Source organism: Stegodyphus dumicola, chromosome 1 (assembly GCF_044657685.1).
Source record: "Stegodyphus dumicola isolate Sdum_Otavi_A_Nest chromosome 1, ASM4465768v1".
Classification (NCBI taxonomy): domain Eukaryota; kingdom Metazoa; phylum Arthropoda; class Arachnida; order Araneae; family Eresidae; genus Stegodyphus; species Stegodyphus dumicola.
Window position 1 is genome coordinate 284885214 of NC_140768.1, and position 19925 is coordinate 284905138.

At 32.2% G+C, this 19925-nt stretch overlaps 2 protein-coding genes across 2 annotated transcripts in view; one reads left to right on the forward strand and one right to left on the reverse strand.

The window, feature by feature from the left end:
- LOC118183361 (uncharacterized) overlaps positions 1–11445 on the forward strand; it is a 31908-nt gene extending 20463 nt beyond the window's left edge. The window contains exons 3-6 of the mRNA XM_035352869.2: positions 41–243; positions 5168–5311; positions 6708–8108; positions 11105–11445. Coding sequence (XP_035208760.1) covers positions 41–243; positions 5168–5311; positions 6708–8108; positions 11105–11265 — 1909 coding nt within the window. The 3' untranslated portion in view covers positions 11266–11445. The remainder of the gene's footprint in view (positions 1–40; positions 244–5167; positions 5312–6707; positions 8109–11104) is intronic.
- Positions 11446–12073: 628 nt separating this feature from the next.
- LOC118183362 (glutathione synthetase-like) overlaps positions 12074–19925 on the reverse strand; it is a 53628-nt gene continuing 45776 nt past the window's right edge. Inside the window, exons 10-12 of the mRNA XM_035352870.2 lie at positions 18492–18573; positions 17370–17559; positions 12074–12399 (exon numbers count right to left, since the gene is read on the reverse strand). Coding sequence (XP_035208761.1) covers positions 12267–12399; positions 17370–17559; positions 18492–18573 — 405 coding nt within the window. The 3' untranslated portion in view covers positions 12074–12266. The remainder of the gene's footprint in view (positions 12400–17369; positions 17560–18491; positions 18574–19925) is intronic.

A 19925-nucleotide genomic window follows, 5' to 3' on the forward strand; every position in this document is an offset into this window, starting at 1 on the left:
CCTGCTGTCTGTGACCTGTCATTACAAATTATGCTTCTAGGCCTCCCAAGAAAAGATTTATCGACCCAAATGGACCTCAGTCTTGGATGGCAGCCTTCGCCAATTTCTTCATCAACTTCATCATCATTGGATTCGGGAGGATGTCGGGAATATTTTACGTGGTCTTCATGGATACTTTTCATGTTGGGAGGCAAGTGGCTTCCGTACCATTCAGCGTTCAGCAATCAGCAAGCAATCTTTTTGGTAAGACTGTTTAAATAAATGATCTACGCTACTCTAAAAACAAGGCAACGTAAGTTAGTTGATAGCAAAGTTTATAAATTACCATTTTGAAATTATTTAAATAAAAATACAGATGGCATAGTAACAGTTAATAAACTTCCCTGTAATATAGAAGCATTCCAGAATGTGGAAAATTGAATTTCTAATAAATTTCAAAATCTGTGCTGTTTTCTGAAAGTTCAAAAATGAACAGTCAAACGAAAAAGGGAGGAGGGAAAATAAACTTAAAAGCCTCTTGTTGAAACTGCTTAAATTTATATGAATTATACAAGTCTGTAAAATTCAAATCACTGAAAATTATTTTTTTGATATTGAAACTTAATTTTTAGTTTTTTGAGGTACTGAATCTGAATAGTACCTTAGTCCCTCCGAACGTGTACAATTTATTACAATTTGTATTAACTCTTTCTCGACTAGGATATTCATATAGATAGGCTGCTGATCCAATTAATAGGAAACCAATCGAATAAACGATTTTAGTGTAAATTGCTGTATATGTTGTGTCCATAAACCGCCATCGGTTTTTACTTTTGAAGCTGTTGGGCATAAATATATACAGAAATGTTTTTAAAACATGTTACATGACATAAATATTTGCAATAAGGTATTTTTCTATTTTAAAAGTAAATTTCATCAAAATTACAAAATTTTATTTTTTTAACAATCATTTCGTCCTTATAGTCATATTTATTGAAATTTACACTCATTTAAAAATTAAAACATAGACGGTGGCAATTTCGTACCACAGAAACTAACAGGGGCATTTAATTTCAAACTTTTTAATTTTTGCTAGCTTTTTTGATTTTCTTTGAGGGATCAGTTAAAAAATTAATTTGAATAATTTGAATTTGATTTTTTTCTCCTTTAATGCTTTTCCTCTGTGATTATTCGCGTGTACTCTATTTTTATTTATCAATTTGTTATATTTTGTATGCTAAAAACATTTTTACACAGGTAATTTATAAGATTTTAAATATTAAAAATACATTAATATTCAGATGCCGTTTTATTACTTTAGGATCACAGTATAAAGATATTGACTTAAAGTGATGCAAAAATGTTCATTGGAAGAGAAATATTTTTCATTTTTGAATCATGCAAATTATTGCGGATTGGCTATATGCCAGTTCTTTACTGCGACGTTTTTTTAAAATAGAAATTTTATTCTGTAAATGAGATTTCCTTGCTGGAAAATTTACATTGACCACTCCCTCGCACAAGACAGCGCAGACAGGTCTAGCGCTGGCAATTTTGATGCCAGGCACAATCTCGTTGGATCCTATATTCTGCTGCTTTGCAACTCCCTAAATTCAAAACGATTTACCATCTGCTGTCTAAAAAATTTATCATCCCTAAATTTTGTTATTCATTACTTCTCTAAATTCTAAAAATTTGCCTTTTCTAAATTATGCCGCTCGGTGCGACCGCACAGGTTTAACCCTCTCTGAAGCTGTCGCTGTTTCTGCATAACAGAGTGCAAGTTCTCTTCAGTAACAACTTTAAAGTTAGACGATATTAATATCTGCATTACCTTCATCTAGAGGGAGCCTGAACCCAACACCTTTGCTCCAATAGTAGGGAAAGGTACCACTGTAGAAGCGGATACACCGTATTCTGAGTAGATATCATCTTAGATTTCCACACATCAATTCATTTGTTAGACAGAGTGACTGCTCAGAGTTTAGTTGCATATGCTGCTTTTCAAGGACACCTTGCCCTTGAAAAGCTGCTTAGTTTGGAAGCAGCTTGGAAAGCTTCTGTGCTTTATACCGTCGAAACGCTACTATGCTTTATGCTCTTAAAAATTTTTTATGCTTGAAAAAATTAAAGGTGGAAGTCATTCACAGAAAACAAATGAAGGTGAAATTTGTAAAATTCCTATCGAATGTTATTGTTTCCAAAAGCTCTCAAAATGTTTGTAATGAAAAATTACAACAGTTTATTACTAGGCCTTAAGAACAACCCACTTGCAACTCATTTGGGTGATAAATTGATATTTCTAACTTAACATAGTTGTCAATTTAGTTAATATAGGCGTATGAATGATGTATGCGTGAAGAAGTATTGTTTTGTAGTCTTTTGGGGCCGTGGAAAAGAAGACATTTTTTTTTTTTTTTTAATAAATTTTTCTTAAGTGATGAATTTTCCATTAATGGGGGTTTACATTATAGAAGATAGCTCTGGGGCAATGGCATCCGAGAATATAGAATTTGTATAAAAAAGCTAAAGCTGATGGAAATGAATATTTTCGTTTTACTCACTGTGTGATACATCGAGAATCACTCACATCCAATAAAGTATTAGCAGATTCAAATGCTGTGCTTTGTGATGCTGCTCAAATAATTAATTTCATAAAAAGCCTAGCTTTTAACAGCCGTCTGTTTTCAAACCATTTCAAAAATATGAATTCCGATACCTGAACTTTATTCCGAAATGAAGACATATGGTGAATCTCAAGAGTACTAATAGTTTATATAGATTATTACACTTGAACATTCAAGTCAAAATGAATTATGACTTTTCAAACCCATATTATATGGCAGATATTTTTGAAACATTGAAATATCTCCCTTCAAGGAAATAATTGTAAGATATTTACATAAAAATCTAAAATCGAATGTTATTAAATATATATGTTTATGGACAACAGAGAAGGAGATGGATTTTTAGTAATGTTTTAGTATATATTATATGAGCTATATAATATATAGCTTACAAATTATTACAAATGTTTTTTTAATTGAAAATAGCATTTCCAAAGATATAATACTGGAAGCTATAACTGGAATGTCTGGGAGCTGCAAATGCAGAAACGCTTTCTTTCAAATTTTTATGTTGGAAATGAAAACTGCTTCATGAACTACATTTCATTGAAATTAATAATGTCAATTCTTTACTCTTAAATGATCAAAAGGAATTTACCGACTAGTCGAGCGATACAGATTTTAACTTGAGTTTCTCAAAAAATCATTAAATGAATTGGCTGAGGATTAGAACATAAATTCGAATATTTTCCGAAATGGCCGCACGTCTAACATTTTGTTCTATGTACTAAGGCTAAGCGGCGCCTTCAGCGCTATCATTTGTAAAATAAATAATCAGTCAATTCTACAAAATATGGAAGAAGCTCTACATTCTGCAGTAGAAAATATTAATCCAAGATTTAAATCTTTAAGTAAAAATGAACCCAGTCATTTTTATTAGCATGAATATTTAGTTTTGTCCTTGATATATGCCAAAATTATACTCATACAGTGCTGTCCATTAAAATTGCAACATCATGAAGGAAAGCAAATGCAAAAAAGATATTTATTGCACCTAAACAGTATGACATGAAGACTAAATGATTAAATTTGGAAGCATTTTGGAGGTTTACAGGAGTGCGAAAACAGCTGCCACTACTGGCAGCTAAAACAGCCCTTAACTTATTAGGCATGGAGTCAAACTGGGCTTGGATGACAGAAATAACAACTCCATGTTGCTTCAAGTCTATACCACACTTCATCAAACCTATTAGCTGGAGAGGGGTGGAGGGCCGGTCTTTCAGCAACCCATGACCATATGTCTTCAATGGGTGACAGATCTCGAGACCGTGCAGGCCTGGACAGCAATTGAACACCCTGTGTATCGAGGAAGGTCAGAACACGACGTGCAACATGTGGTCTTGCATTATCTTGCTGAAACATGGCGTTTATGGGCCTCGAAGATTGGGCACAACCACTGGATGTAAGACGTCAGAAATGTACCCATCTGCGTTCAAATTACCGTCGATTCGAACTAGAGGTGTGAGTGTCGTGTACCCATAACTGCCCAAACCATCACACCAGGGGCAGGGCCCCTGTGCAGATATTGAATGAAAGCAGGCGACGTGCGGTCTCCTCGGACACTCCAGACACATATACGGCCATCAGAATACTGCACGTAGAACTGGGACTGGTTTTAAAAGGTGACATTGTGCCACTCCTGTACTTTCGATAGGCAACGATCCTGCCTCTATCAAATTTCAAAACCTGCTAGTAAGCATTTCCTCTTTTTATTCGAGGCATAACACGATATTCTGAGCAAACTCTAACCTTACAAAGCCCTTTCCGGATGAAAAATCCACTACACAACTTTTCTTTTATTCGCCACCCAATCAGTATAGTGGTCAGGGAAGCTGACTGCGATGCCGAAGGGCCTGGGTTCGAATCCCGGAGAAAGTATGGTTGTAACTGTCCGTCCCCTCATAGGAAAGCCGATGGTGCCTCCATAATAAAGAGACCACCACATCCGGCCTTGTATAGATTAATGGACTGGGTTACATTTGTAATTGTTCACAATCTGCCATTTGAAAAAAAAAAAAAAAAAAAAAAAAAAAAAAAAAAACTAAAAAACTTTTCTTTTATGCAATGTTTTAGATGTCGTTTCTCCCTCCTGCTTCGTCTAAATGTGCTGAAATACTAATCCCATTTGCATATCCCAACTTCTTCTTCCTTTCATGTGATTTTGACGTTCGTCAGATCATTCCTTCCTGGTGTTGCAATTTTAATGGCCAGCAGTTTATATACCAAAGAGTTATTTTCAAATAAATTGTCTTTATGATTTATTATCAAAAAATTTTTAATCTGAATCCTTAGTTTATACTTTATACGCAGGGTCGTCAAAATATTTTCTTGATAAGAAGAGTCATTAAGTAAAACAGTTCGAGAAACTGTGCTCTTGGCGGAAAATCCTGTATTTTGACCAGAAAATTATCGTTATATTTTAATTATTATTTATTGCAAAATTTACAGAAGTCTTGACCTTTTCCTTTAGTTTTCATAGAACTAAAAGTAACAGCATAAAAGAAAGCTTATATTAAGTAACGGCATTTTAACAGCACAATTTTTTTTCAATTACGTTGCAGGACCTCTTGCTGCAATTTTGGGCCAGAAATATAACATTAGATCTGTGGTCTTAGCTGGTGGCCTTATTGGAAGTATAAGTGCTGTCTCTTGCTTTTACAAGACCGATATTACTTGGATTACCATCAGCTGGGGATTAGTATTCGGTAAGTAAACATTTCGAGCATAATCAATATACTGTTATATTCATATCGTTACAAAAAATCATCCGTGTATGTTACTAAATTCAACTTTTACAGGCTTCGCTTGCTGAAACATTTAAAAAACTAAGGTTCCATTTTTAAAAATACAGTTCCTGTTAATTTGTGAATGCAATGTTATTAAAGAGAATTTATAATACTAAATGGGGCTACAAATGTATAGGATTAATTAAGATTGAAAATTTAAGAAAACAGAATTCTTAATTCTTAGTTTAAATATACAAATCTTACATAAGTCCATAAAACGCTTTCTTGCCATACAGCTGCGAGATTAGCATAGAACTCCTTTTTGAAATACTGTTACCGTGTTGTGAATCTCTTTAGTATTATCAAAATAAAAACAATTGAAGATTATAATTGTTTTCCTAATCTCTTCTGTGCTGTTAAGGTAATAGCACTGAATCTGTTATAAGAGCAGATTTTCACTGAATTAAAGCAAGTTATTCACTGCGTAGAAAGTTCTGTTTATCCGAATGAAAGTCATAAGTGTTTTGCTTGAACATGCCATGATTAGAACAGACATAGCTTATTACTAATACACAACTCAAACTATTCTTTGGGACTTTGACTTACTCGGTACTGCATGCATCTCTCAGTTCATTCCCATGCCTTGGAATGAACTGTGTGTATAAAATGTGCAGGTGATGACAGAATGTTTGAAACCTCACAGGTATATTATTATGTTTAATGAATTTTTGGTTGCAAATACCGCTAGCAATCACCCTCTCCTTTTTACACTATATTCTGGAGATTATAGGCAATTAAGAAATGCCACACGCCCCACTATTTTATTTTTTGTTCATATCTGAAAACTTCGGGGTGATTATTGTCTGGAGGTCTGATACCTTTCCTTAATTTAATATGATTGGTTCCTGTAAGGAGCAAATGAATTTGAGTTACTTGTATATTGTGTTGTAATAAGTGACAGTCATTCACAATATTTTAGTTAAATACTCTTTTGTTATGTTTTTTCAAAACATTTAGTTTTAAATACCTTGGCATTAACTAGCCCAGGCAAATTAATTAAGCTGAAAGCTTTATAGCTAAATCTTTATGATAAAAAAAAAAAAAAAAAAATCACGGGAAAATTACTTTGGGAGATGCAATAACTTTACTGAAACAATACAATCAGTTTATTGTAATACCAGATTATATAATAATTTTATTGAAATATGAACAGAAACAAATAAAAAGTAAAATTTTAAACACTGTGATTTCTTAATTATGAATTTTTAAATGGGTTTTCCTATATCATGCCAGCATAATTTTGTCGTAAACATCTATATCAATGTTTTGAGCATTTATATGTCACTCATGTGCTGCTGGGCATTTTTATTTCCAGGTATCAGTACTGCACTGACTACTCACGCGAATCAAGTATTCACAGATCTACATTTCAAAAAACACCAAACTACAGCTGTTGGACTTGCCTATTCTGGAGGATGCGTAGGAGCATTTTTCTTTCCAGTTCTTATTGAAATGCTTATCAAATTTTATAACTTGCCTGGTACTTTTCTCATCATTGGTGCTATTATTCTGAATGTCATACCAGCTTCAATTTTGCTCAAAGAACCTACTTGGATGTCGAAACATATATTAAAGCAAAAAAGTTCAAAACAATCTGCTAAAAGGAAAAAATCTAAAGCTCATAGTGATGAAAATAAAAACCCTGGTATCAATGCTCTGACTAATCCACAATCTAAATCTTTTACTGTGAAAGTATCAGAAAATAATTATTTCGATTTTGAACATTTACGAAAAAACTCTGGTTTTGTATACCAACTTCTAGAGCTTTTCAATACTTCTTATGAAATGATGGAACATCAAATTTTAACATCCAAGCAACTTTCGCTCATTAAAGAATTGATCGATATTTGCCAAGCTGGTCAACAGCAAGGTAAAACGCAATTTTTTCAGCCTGAAATTATGTTAAGTTCACCACATCCTGAAGAAAACTTGGTATGGGATTCTTTTCAGGAAAATAAAACAGTAAACTTCGATGAATACCACAGATTAAAAATCTTTTCTAAACTACGCAGGTTATACGAGAAAAGTGAGAGTGAAATACTATCACATTTTAACATCCATAATCACGGTCATGTATTGAAAGTTGTACATGCACTTAGAAATCTATATGAACTGCTTCAAGAAGGCAGAAGAGCAAAAAAGAAAATAGTTAAATTTGCTGATGCTATGAAAGAGAAAGAAACCCTTTCTATTACAAATGTCACAAAAAAAAGTGAAGAATATAATAATGCATTCAGAAACAATATTAAAACAGCAATAAAACTACATAGCAAACCATTATTTCTACTGATATGTCTGTGTAGAGGAGTGTTCACATTGACTTTCATTCCTTTCGTTACTATCATTGTTGACTTTGCAATGGACAAGGGTATGAAAAGAGAAGAAGCCAAGTATGTTATTGCTATCTTATCCTTGGGAGATCTAATAGGAAGGTTATGCTTAGGATGGGTCACTGAGAGTAGCTACCTAAGCTTGCCACGGTACATGCTTGTGGTTATGCTACTACTCAGTATTAGCATGTCTACTTTCCCATTAATGTCCTCAGCTCTTGCAATCATCCCAGGTATTCTAGTGTTCGGCATGCTGCAAGGTTCGTTGTTTATTCGGCATCAAAGTTTAGTTACCATGTACATGGAGAATCAGGAGCAATCTATTGGTTTGGGTTTCATAAATTTGTTCTCTGGCTTTTTAGGATTAGCACTGCCGGCATATATAGGTAAGTAATGTAAAAGTTACACATATTATTTTCTTAGAAATATTGCTTTATAGTACTTTAAATAATTTGCATGTTTATTTTATAATTGCTTCTTTTGTCAGCTTTAAAGAAAGTAGTATACTAAGAGCTGTAAAGTGGCAGAATGTTTACAAGTTTAGCAAATTGTAACAAAATAGTATAAAATCTTTTATTCCAAATTGAATTAATTCTTTGCAAAAGAATATAAATATGCTTTAACTATTTAGTTTCAGGGAAAATTTGTAAGAACTGTAATGCCTATTTGGTCAATTATTTCAAATAATTAAAAATTGATTCCAATATTTTTCATTGGAGTATTGAAACATACTAATTCATTGCTTTCTTGAGAAAGCTCGAAATAATATTTTGTATTTTTTTACAAGGACATTTAAACTAACACGAGATGTGATTATGCTACCTTTCATAGAAATCTGAGGAAGTTTTTCTTCATAATAAATTTTAAATGCTTTTTTAATCACTAGCATATGATTCTTTAGTTTGCGTAGCATATATGTAGACCAATTCCCTTAAAAACTACATTAATCACCTTATGCAAACAGTAGCTGAGAAATACTAGTAGTTCAACCCAAGTTCAGATCCAGGCAAACGGGCTGTATAGGTGTTCATAATTCATCATCTATATAGGTGTTCATAATTCTTCCCATATAGGAAAGTGGATGCTTCCCTATTTCCACGGTTCTTCCGTGAAGGCATCCTTTTCTTTAGGCAGATATCTCTCATGTAATATTAACTAAAGTAACATGCCAAAGAATGAATGCTGGAAATATCGAAGAAGCAAAAATCAACATAAGTTGGCAAGCATAACATGTGGAAAAAGTATCAGAGAACAGCTTTTAGAAGCTAATCCAATATTACTAACAAAAGAAACATTCCAACCAGCAAATATTGAAGATACCAAAGCAACATCTCTCATGTACTTTTCCTTAATCACTTGACATAATGTATCCCTAAGCAGATGATTCTAATATGATTTCCTGTAATTCAATATTTCTCAAATACTTGACTCAAATACATGTTGAGGCTACTTTTATAAATTATAATGTCCTGCAAACCACTTTATCATCTCCTTCCAAAGCAATGTTTTTACAATATGTTACTAAAAGTATACAGTGGAAACTTGAGATATGAGTTTAATTTGTTCTAGCATTGAGCTCGTATAATGAATTTCTTGTATCTAGAAACAAACTTTTCCACTGAAAATAATGGAAATCCAGTTAATCCGTTCTGCACCCCCCCCCAAAATATCAACATAAAAATCAATTTTTATAATAACACTGGTAAATAATATAACCATAGTTTACCTTTATGATAGCTTCCGACACTAACTGCTTCTCGTTAATTCACACCAACAACAGCTTCTCAGCATCTTCTATGAGTTTTGGACAGTGCTTGGAAGTAACGGTAACTCCTTTGGTTACATCAAGTTTCTTAATTTCTTTCTGTTTCTTCAGAAAATGAAAATCATCGATGTTAAAGTCTTCGCCAATTCTATCACTCTTACACCACTCTTGTTTATCTATGATTTCTTCCTTAATTTCAACAGCCATGGCTTTCTTTTTTTTCTTTGCAGCACTACTTCTTTGGCTATATCAAGTTTCTAATGATTTCTTCCTTAATTTCAACAGCAGTGGCTTTCCTTATTTTTTTTGCAGCACTACTTCTTTGGCTACATCAAGTTTCTTAATTTCTTCCTGCTTCTTCAGAATAGTGCAAATCGTTGATATTGAAAGGCTGTATAAGTCTTCGCCAATTCCCTCACTCTTAGACCATGCTTGTTTATCTAAGATTTCTTTCTTAATTTCAACGACCATGGCTTTCTTGTTTTCCTTAACAGCACTATCTGAGGCAACAATCTTCTTGGGAGGCACTGTAAAATAATTATTTTCATGTTAAATGTAATAAACAATTGATTCCCAAGCGCACAAACATGTAGATCAAAGAACACCGAGTGATCTGACAAGGGGATTCCCCAAGTCAAGCCGGATCGGAAAATGACGCCACGCATACCAACAGCCTGGCTTATTGCTCATTACTCGAGTTAATGCTCATATTTAGAGATGAATTTTTCTCTCATACTTTCCTCGTAGATAGAGGTGCTCGTATCTCCAGGTTCCACTGTATTTATATTTTTAAAATACAATTAATTAAAATTCATTTAATTTTGTATAAATGCTGTAAGAATACAAGTAGAATCCTACCATTCCAAATCTGGCCCTACAGAGTGTTAATGCTGTCAAACGTATGGTCACATACGAGCAGGATGTTAGTACAAGCCTACTTGTGTGTAATGCTCACACAATAAGGCTTATGACTGTAATTTAAAAATAAATCTTATTATATGCTTTGCTATTAGGCACTACAAAAAAAATGATGAATGCCTTATATGGGGCTTTTTAAAGGAAACTGGCTCGCATCCACATTACATATGAGAGGGAAGAACGAAAAGCCCATGTAGGTAGTCCATTTGCTGAGACCTGAACCAAACTATCAGTTTCAGCGGCTTTTACCACTCAGCCGCTAGTGGCCCATTGAGTCAGAATTAGAGCAACAGTTTTATTAAGATCTTACTGCAGCAGAGGTTAGCAAAATGTGAAAACATGATTGTGTAATGTTGGAAGCTGTAGGAACATTTACCAGAAAAATTACAGTTATTAATTCAAAACCCAGGCCTAAACTCTATGTGTGGCTCAGGAGAAGGAGGGAAGAATTCTGACATCTAATTTTTAACAATAATAGCAAGGTATTTTCACTAATTTCTACATTGCATTCTTCCTTCCTAAAATATGATTTTTTAATTACTTAAAGAAACTTCAGCATGAAACATGAATAATAGTTCCTACGAAAAAGGTGGTTTTCCCCCAACACCACAGTGCTGAGAAGTGATTTGAATATTTTGAGAGTTGTATAATAACATTTGAATTGTTTATACAAAAAGACTCAAAACTTTTTCTTTTTAGGTTATTTTAGAGATACTCATGGATCATATGACAACATGTTCTATGTGAATAGCTGCATCTGTGCAATGAGTGGATTACTATGGATTTTGGAACCCTTTTTTATACACTTTTCCCCAAAGCATTCAAAGTACGATAAACTAGAGAAACAGCTAAATCGGTGATGGAATTTTTAATTTAAATTTAGAAGTTTCTTTCCCTTTTTAAGTAAATTCCTGAAATTCTAATTCAATTATGATTTAAAAAACAAAAGAAGAAGAAAGAAAAAGACCAATGTTAAGCAAGCTGGAGAAAAAAATAGCTGTTTTTCCTTCTAAGAGGAAATAAAAAATTAATTAATTTAATGTACATTTATATTTATCACTCAAATTTTATGAAAGAAGCATGAACAAGAAGTAGCAAATGTATCATGTTTCATCCTATGGTTTCACTGAAACAATATCACAAGTTAAATTTAAAAAATATTAATAAAAATGATAAAGACATTTTTGAAACAATTTTTTTAAATTTTGAAAGTCCTCATAATAGTCTTTTAAAAAAAAATACTAATATTCAGTTACAGAAATGCAGCTCAACATCGCAAGAAAAATCTAATGTGGATTCTTATCAATATGAAATGACACTTCTCTTCTTAACAAATGTAAAGTTGAAAACAAAATTTGCAACATGTTGCCTATTAATTTCAAGCAAAATGGGTAACACTGATGTTCCCACAAAGAGACCTTCTAGCTGTTTGTAAGTTTCAACAGCTGAAAAACTAAAATTTCTGCAAACCATTAATAAAACATATAATGAGATAACATAGTTTTCATGATTTTTTTTTTCATGACATAGTTTTAATTTATTTATCAGATATTGCACTAACTGTATTAAGCAGAAATTTTGCAGTATTTATATTTATCATCTTTATAAATACATTTGTGAATTTAAAATAGCTACATTATCAGTATTCTAACTTATTAAAAACTGAAATATTGGGAGAAACCTTAAAACTTTTATTTATACATTTTAAATAAAATAAAAGTCTTTTTAAAATGCATATTATGATAAACTTCAATTCAAAAAAATACAAATTCAATTCATACAAATTTACATTCAAACATTAAAATACATTTAAATCTTGTGATAAAGATCAGAATTAAAATTCCTTGATATTTAGAATTAGTTAATAATCAGTTTCTAAAATTGGAGAACCCATTGCTCCGAAACCTGCTGCAATACCACCTTCATTTAGTTCAACTTTTTTAGTACGTAAAAGATGACCAGCAGAAATATTTAAGGACACATTGTCTTCATTTCTGAGAAAGAAATAAGTATATGTGTACTAATATACAATTAGAGATTTGGTACAAAAACATCTGGCATTGTCAGACGAGGTATGTAAAATAACAGGCAAATATAAATCAGAATTTTACTTTACAAACACAAACTTACACAAAAACATGTAAACAAAGAAATATGTAAACAAAGGAAAATATGTAAATTAAAAGTACAGATTTAATTAAATTCTTTTCTAATATTTTGATAAATGCTTAAACAAATGTTTTACATTTGCATTTACATTATATTAGCATACACATTCAATATGTGGTGCATAATGAAATCAGAAAGATCAAAAAAGTTACATACATTACTAGTCATTAAAATTGCTACATTGTGAAGGTGACATGTAACAATGTTAGATTTGCTTGAAAGATACTTCATTCTGGGATATGCAAATGATCAGCACTTCAATGTATGCTCATAAAGCAGGTATGACTAATACCACCTAAGTGGGAAAATTACATAGGAGGTTTCTCATTTAGAAATCACTTGGAATGTTGATTGTTTGTGTGAAAGCCATGCTTTGCCTTGTGACACTGAGCTGCTCATGTTGGTCAGGATAGCATGACAGTCAGGCAAATATGGAATCAGAAGGGCCATGCTGAACACTAAGCAGGATCTCATTAGAGCAACAATGACCCTGGGCCACTACAGCCTTGCGGCATAGTACAGCCACGTCATGTATCCCAAGCCAGGAACTTGGGTGATGAAAAGTAAGATGATATTTGCAGCACCATGGACTGTTAGCATGGTCAACATTTTTGTATCTTCCTTTGATTATGCAATAGAGGCAGGCAAGTGGTGAGACATAAAATGACATTTGACACATGAGTGGTAACCCCATCGTCTTTTCAGATGAATTCTGGTTTTGCATATAGCATCATGATCTACGTATTCATAGAGGCATTGAAGAGAATGTATATTGCCAACTTGCATTCATCATCGCCATTCCAGAATCTGATGTGCTAATCGGAGATGCCATTGTGTACACATGTTGATCATCTCTTTTTCATATAGCCAGTGACATGTGCAGCCCCCATTACATTTTTTATGTGTTAATGTATTCAGCTGTGTCCTATGTTCTGTATAACACCATCTTTCAACAACATAATACATGACTGCATGTTACCCATGCTAGCCTAACCTTTCTTGATACAGCGTGTGTTCAACTGTCACACCAGCATATTCTCCAGATCTCTCACCCATTGAGAATGACATATCAATTCCTCACCTCCAACAACCGTGAACATCTGGTTATAACTTGATGGAAAACTGGCTTGCTACCACACACGAGCTTCTATGATTGATGAATTCTGACATGCAGCTGAAGCTGTGTAGAATAAAGCACCCTTATTCAAGCTCTACCATTACCACCCTACCATTCAAGCTCAGTTCAACTTGATGTCCAGCTGAATTACAGCCATTGTTGTGTATGGATTCTGCAAATCACCAGCAAATTTAATCATATCGTTTTTCCATTATACAGTTTATGTGCAATAAAGAAGATTCTGCTACTTGCTTTCCTTCCTAGTATAACCTAGTATTCCTAGTATAATGCCCAGCAAATTAAATGTTTTACTTAAAAGAAAATTTTTGTCACAAAAATATGCACATTAATTAAAAAAAAAAAAAAAATCTGTAGCACAAAATGATCTTACAACAAGGATAACACAAGGCAATAAGCATCTAATGATCTTATGCCATACCACTAATTTAACTTAAAATACCACTAATTACATAATATAAATATATACATATACATACCGTATATTTTCATACATAAGGTGGGAATTTTTTCTACAGATAAATTATGGGGATTGGCTTACATATGGATCTACTAATCTCACAAAAAATGTAGTATTTTTCCATTAACCAGGAGCAAGTGACCATTGGCAAAATTTGCACTTTTTTATTTTTTTAGTTTAGATTTCTTAAGTTTACGAAAAAAAAAATGAAATGAAATATTCGCTTTATGAAAATAAGTTATTTTCGCAGTTGTTTATAATGTTGATTTGGTGCATCATCACCAACATGAAAGATTTGATATTCGTGAAATTTGCCCCAGCTTTCATCATTTATGAGGAAATGCTGAGTAGCCATACGGTTGTCAGAATTTTGATCAAAAACAATCACATGCAATTTGAAATTTCCATTATAATAATTTCTCCTCCTGCTCACCTTTGAGACAAAAAATAAACAGCACTAAAAAAGGGGGAAGCCAACATAGATACCACAAATTGTCTACAAACAAACAAATAAACGAAAAAAATGCGTTAGCTTTAGACAGAGTTAACTCTACTGAACTCTGTTAACTCTGAAGATAGTCAAGCTCTGTTAACTCTTACTGTTAGATAGATTTGACTCTATCTAGTTACATATTTTTTAAGCTAGCATATGCAGTGCTTAAATTGTGCCGGAGCCCAGATCCGGTACTTCTCAGTTTTTAAGATAAATTACAATTCTAGCCGGAGTGCACTGGAGCCCTGAATAAGATGAGCTCTGGTACTTCTTTTTATAAAACTGAACCACAATTTAAAGGAAAAAAATTTAGAATTCCTAATGTTTTAAGTTTAAGAAAAAGCACACCTTGCAATACTCTATTTACCTAGAAATACGAACTCATGAGAACATGAGACGTTCAAGTAAAGTCCCCTCACTCGCATGCGAAAACCTTTCCCTTTAAGATGGGCAATAAATTTGGGGGAGTTTGTTTAGGAACGCATAAATTTCTTGCCATGCCATTGTATCTAATGTATTGTTATTAATGCTTACAGTTAGTTATCCTCGCAGGAAGGAAAATTTGTGTTCTTAACCTGTTCGCAACGGGCACCTCTGTTACCGAAGCGTTCTCTTGCAACGGCGTGTTAACCGGATGTGTCATTCTGTGGGGACAGGCAATTTACGCTGCTAAGCCTAACTTTGGAAAAAAATTCCTATAAATGAAATTTGTCATCCAATTTTTCTAATTTCGAGTTCATTATGAGAAGAACATTCAGGTAGTCATTATAATTAATTTTAAGTCTTTATTATTATATTTGCCTTAAAAATTTTATAAAATACTCATTCTAGAATAATATAATTTTTCCCTTATCCCACAAATAAATATATAATGAAAAATATCCAAATAATCGCAGATTTTATTTAACACAACACAATTAAAATTAAAAAATATTAAAACTGCCATAAAACTTCAATGAGCAAACAACGAAAAGTAAGCAATGTTTCAAAATGGGACAGTGCATGATATTCTTTGAAACATGGGTGTATGCAAAGTCCAACGTTGCATTAGTCACAGGACTATAATATCTGCTGCTGTTTTACTCAGCAAAATTGACTCATTTAGCATTTGTATATGTTCTACAGTCAGATAGTGCTTTCATTTTGCCATTAAAAAGACAACACTTTCACTAAGCGATACAAAATATTCGTCTCAATGCCGAAAAACTCAAAGAGTAATAAAAAAAGTTTCTAATGATAGAACATCTACTCTACTATAACCGATAAAAATTAAAATAAAAATAAGAAAAATTAATAAATTAAATTAAAAATATTCCAGAGCATCAAGAACATGTTCATTTGTTTATATAAAATGACACAGTAAGAGCCATGTGTTAAGTGTGCATAAATGTGCGTTAAGTGACAGCAAGTACAATAAGAGTGAAATACTGAGATAAACTGCTCAAGCACGTCCTATATACATCATCTTCCCACAGTATCCACAAATGGGGGGGGGGGGGACATAACCAGCAACTTTGCATTCATCCTTAGAAGTCGGATTCAGAACTCATTTTACCCCTGACACACATCTGCTTGATGGCTATAATTATATCAGCAAAAAGCCATGGTCAAAGAGAATGTTCTCTCTCACCAAGATTCCCCTCATTTCTTGTTTCCACCCACTCATACCCTCATTCTGTTTAGCCCTGGAATTTTCACCAGCTATACTTGAAGTATATTTAATTTTTATGGTGATAAAAGAACTTCCCTCCCCCCTAGGATCAGAGCTTAAATTGGACCGGAGCCCACCGGATATCGGCTCCGGTGCTTCTGCTCTTATAATAAATCATAATTCTAGCCAGAACACACTGGAGCCCTGAATAAAAAGGCTGCGGCACTTCTTTTATGTAACTGAATAACAATTTCAGTGCAAATTTTTATCTTGAAAATTTTATTTTAACAATAAAATTATATTAAAAAATCTCTTATTAAATTTCAATTTATCTCTTTACATTTTATTTAATTTTAATTATTTAATTATTTATTTCAATAAATAATCAATTATCTAACCATTATCAATTAAATTATAAGTAATTAATTATATAATAAAAAATAATTAATAATTTATAAATATTAATTAAATAGCTATTAATTAATTTGTAATAATTAACTATTTTTAAAATTACTAATTAGTTTAATAGTAATTTTATTTATTTATTTACTCTTGTTCCTCTTTGCTGACGGTCTTTCATAGGGCTCCGGCACTTCTAATCTTAGAAATTAAGCCCTGAGCATAATCCCCTTGGGCATTTGGCGTTTTACTTTACAGTAATTAGATTAGAAAATATTCGATACATTTTACCTACTTTGCATCATTTTCATCCACATGGTGACATGTTTAAAGGTTACATAATTTTTCTTTTTCGTTTTCATTCATTTCAACTTGTATACAGGTTTTGAATTTTAGGCAAATTTTTGAAGAAAAGAAAGCACTTTCAGCTTATAAAAGAATCATATTATTTTTGAAAATATAGAGCATATACAAAGTCGAAAAATAGCTGACCTAAATACATTTAAAAACTTACCTCTGCAGGAGAGTACATTTACATGGAATATTATGAATTTAACAGACATACATGTATTTCATGTGAAATTTCAAAATAACATTAACAGTAGCAGCCAGGATAATAATATTTGAAACTGAAAAAAAAAGTGTCAGTTTATTTACCCTAATATCACTCCAAAAATTCCAAGCTCAGAAACAACATTTGATACTTCTGCAGTTCTGTCTCTTAGTACAAGGCAATTAGGAGAGCTAGGTGGATTTATTAGCTCCATTAAAATGTACGCATTTCGTTGACAACTGGTTCTGATTTGCTTCAAACGATTTTTTAAATCATCACCATATATATTATTGCCTAAAAATTATTAAGAACATGAAAATTTGTTAAATTACAATTTTAACAATATTTCATAAAAAATTCAATACACTGGAATTCAATACATAGGGAAAAGAAAACTAATTTTTAAAAAACTAAAAATAATAAATTATAAAGGCCAATTAAAAACAAAACGCATAATAAGATATTGCAATAGCATTATCTTCCAGTTAAAACAAATAATAGATAGTGTTAGAGTCCAATAAATTAGATTTTGCTATGGTACATAAAAATAGTGAAATCTTTGAATTATGAGAGATTTATTTACACAGATGATATATTAATCATAACTTTTGCTCCAAAATAAATTTAATGACAGAAATTCTTACACAGAAGATTTTTCAAGTTAATAAGTAAAGTTTGTTCATATATGAAAATACAGCAAGACCTCGCATAGTCCAGCTGATCAGTTCGATTAATACCCCAAACTGCCCATATCCCAAATATTACCACCATTTTTATAATAATGATGTCAGTTCCTGTACTAAAACTCTTAAACGGGAGCAAAACTCAATTGTTCAGACAGAAAACATGGCTTTAAATTCATATTATAATTTATTATGGGCGTAAAAAATTATAAATATTTATGTTTTAAAACTGTGGATGTTCCTTCTTATATGTATAATTTTAAAACTTTTTGCATTACTAATGAGTTTAATAGTAATAACAACATTTAACATAGCATAACAACATTTGCATTGGTGTCCACCACAGTCAACATGGAGCAGCATCTAACTAATCTATGATTCATTATGTAAAATCTAATACTTATAGATATGCTTCCATTGTAATATTGTTCCAATGTATATTACGATATAAGCATGATACATCTTGAATCATACTTGTATTTTCTAAGACAAAATATTAAAATACTCATATTTCATAAAAATGCATTAAAAAATTTTAAATACCTCCCCCTTCCCTTTCTGGTTTCAACACAAATCTTTCAGGATTTCCAAGACCCAATACAATAGCATCATCTCCACCTTCAGCCTTAGAAAGGAATGTGGGAGAAAATAATCTTTTTTAATAAAATATAAATACATATGTTGCAAATAATAAAACAAAATTTTCAAAGCATCATGAAAACATTATCTAGTCTGAAATGAACTTCTATGCTAAAACTGACTATGCAAATGATTAAAAATTCAAGACCAGTTGTTTTACAGTAGTTCTCTACAATACATGGAAAATAGTTTTGAAGATATTATATCAGAGGGAAACTGTGACAACATACTGTACAAACTTCTGCAGATTGTAAGAGTTTGACATTAGATATGAGCATAATAAACACATGGGCAAGGTAGGCAGAAGCTGAATCACTAGAAAAAAGGCATTTCTTCAGTTGAGATTCTGCCCAGCAGTGGAATAGAAATCCTATGGCAGGGTTTCTATAAGTGGCTTGTGAAAAGCACAGCTTAACAACATTCATTGAACAAAGAGAGAAATGACAGTAAGCCAGACAGAACACCTGTAAAATCTGCATGAACAGCATTGATCACATTGCTTTCCACCACATGCCCCTGGTATAAGTATCTTATTTTGAAACATTAGAATGCAAGCAAAACACCAGTACATTCCAAAAGGCCACTCCATCCCCCCACAAATGGAAGTGAATATCACAAGCATTATTTGCATTGGTGTCCACCACAGTCAACATGGAGCAGCATCTAACTAATCTATGATTCATTGTGGTTATCAATATACCTGGAGAAAGGCTGGCCAACACATAAAATTTTCCTTTATTTGGAATGCCTGTTACTTTCTACTGAAGGGATTGGAATATCTAAAACAGTTATCTCAAACCCAATTTTCATGTGGGCTGAATACTTGATTAAAAATACTTAAATGAAAAAATAAAAATAAAATCAAGTATTCAGTAAGTATTAAAAATACTTACTAAATACTTGATTTACATTTACTGAATACTTGATTAATACAGTAAGTATTTTTAATACTTACTGAATACTTGATTTAAAAGCAGTTGCTGGGCTAGAACAATTTTTTAACAAAACTCAAAAACATTTTTAACAATGAATTAATAAATAAATAAATAAATAAAAATTAAACTTATATTAAACAGAATAAACATTAAATTTCACTTACTGAATATTTATCAAAACACACATAATCTATAATAATACTAATACAGTACAAAGACCGTAATCCGGACTCGTCAGGACTTCGATTCCGGATTAAGGGTTTTTCCGGATTATAGATCATCAATTTAAATCTGGTAAGATGGCGTGCAGAAATTATACAATTAAAAATATGAAACCGTAATTTATGAAATAAAGAGCAATTATGATCTGGTATCAAAATTTACAAAAAAAGTTTAATATTTA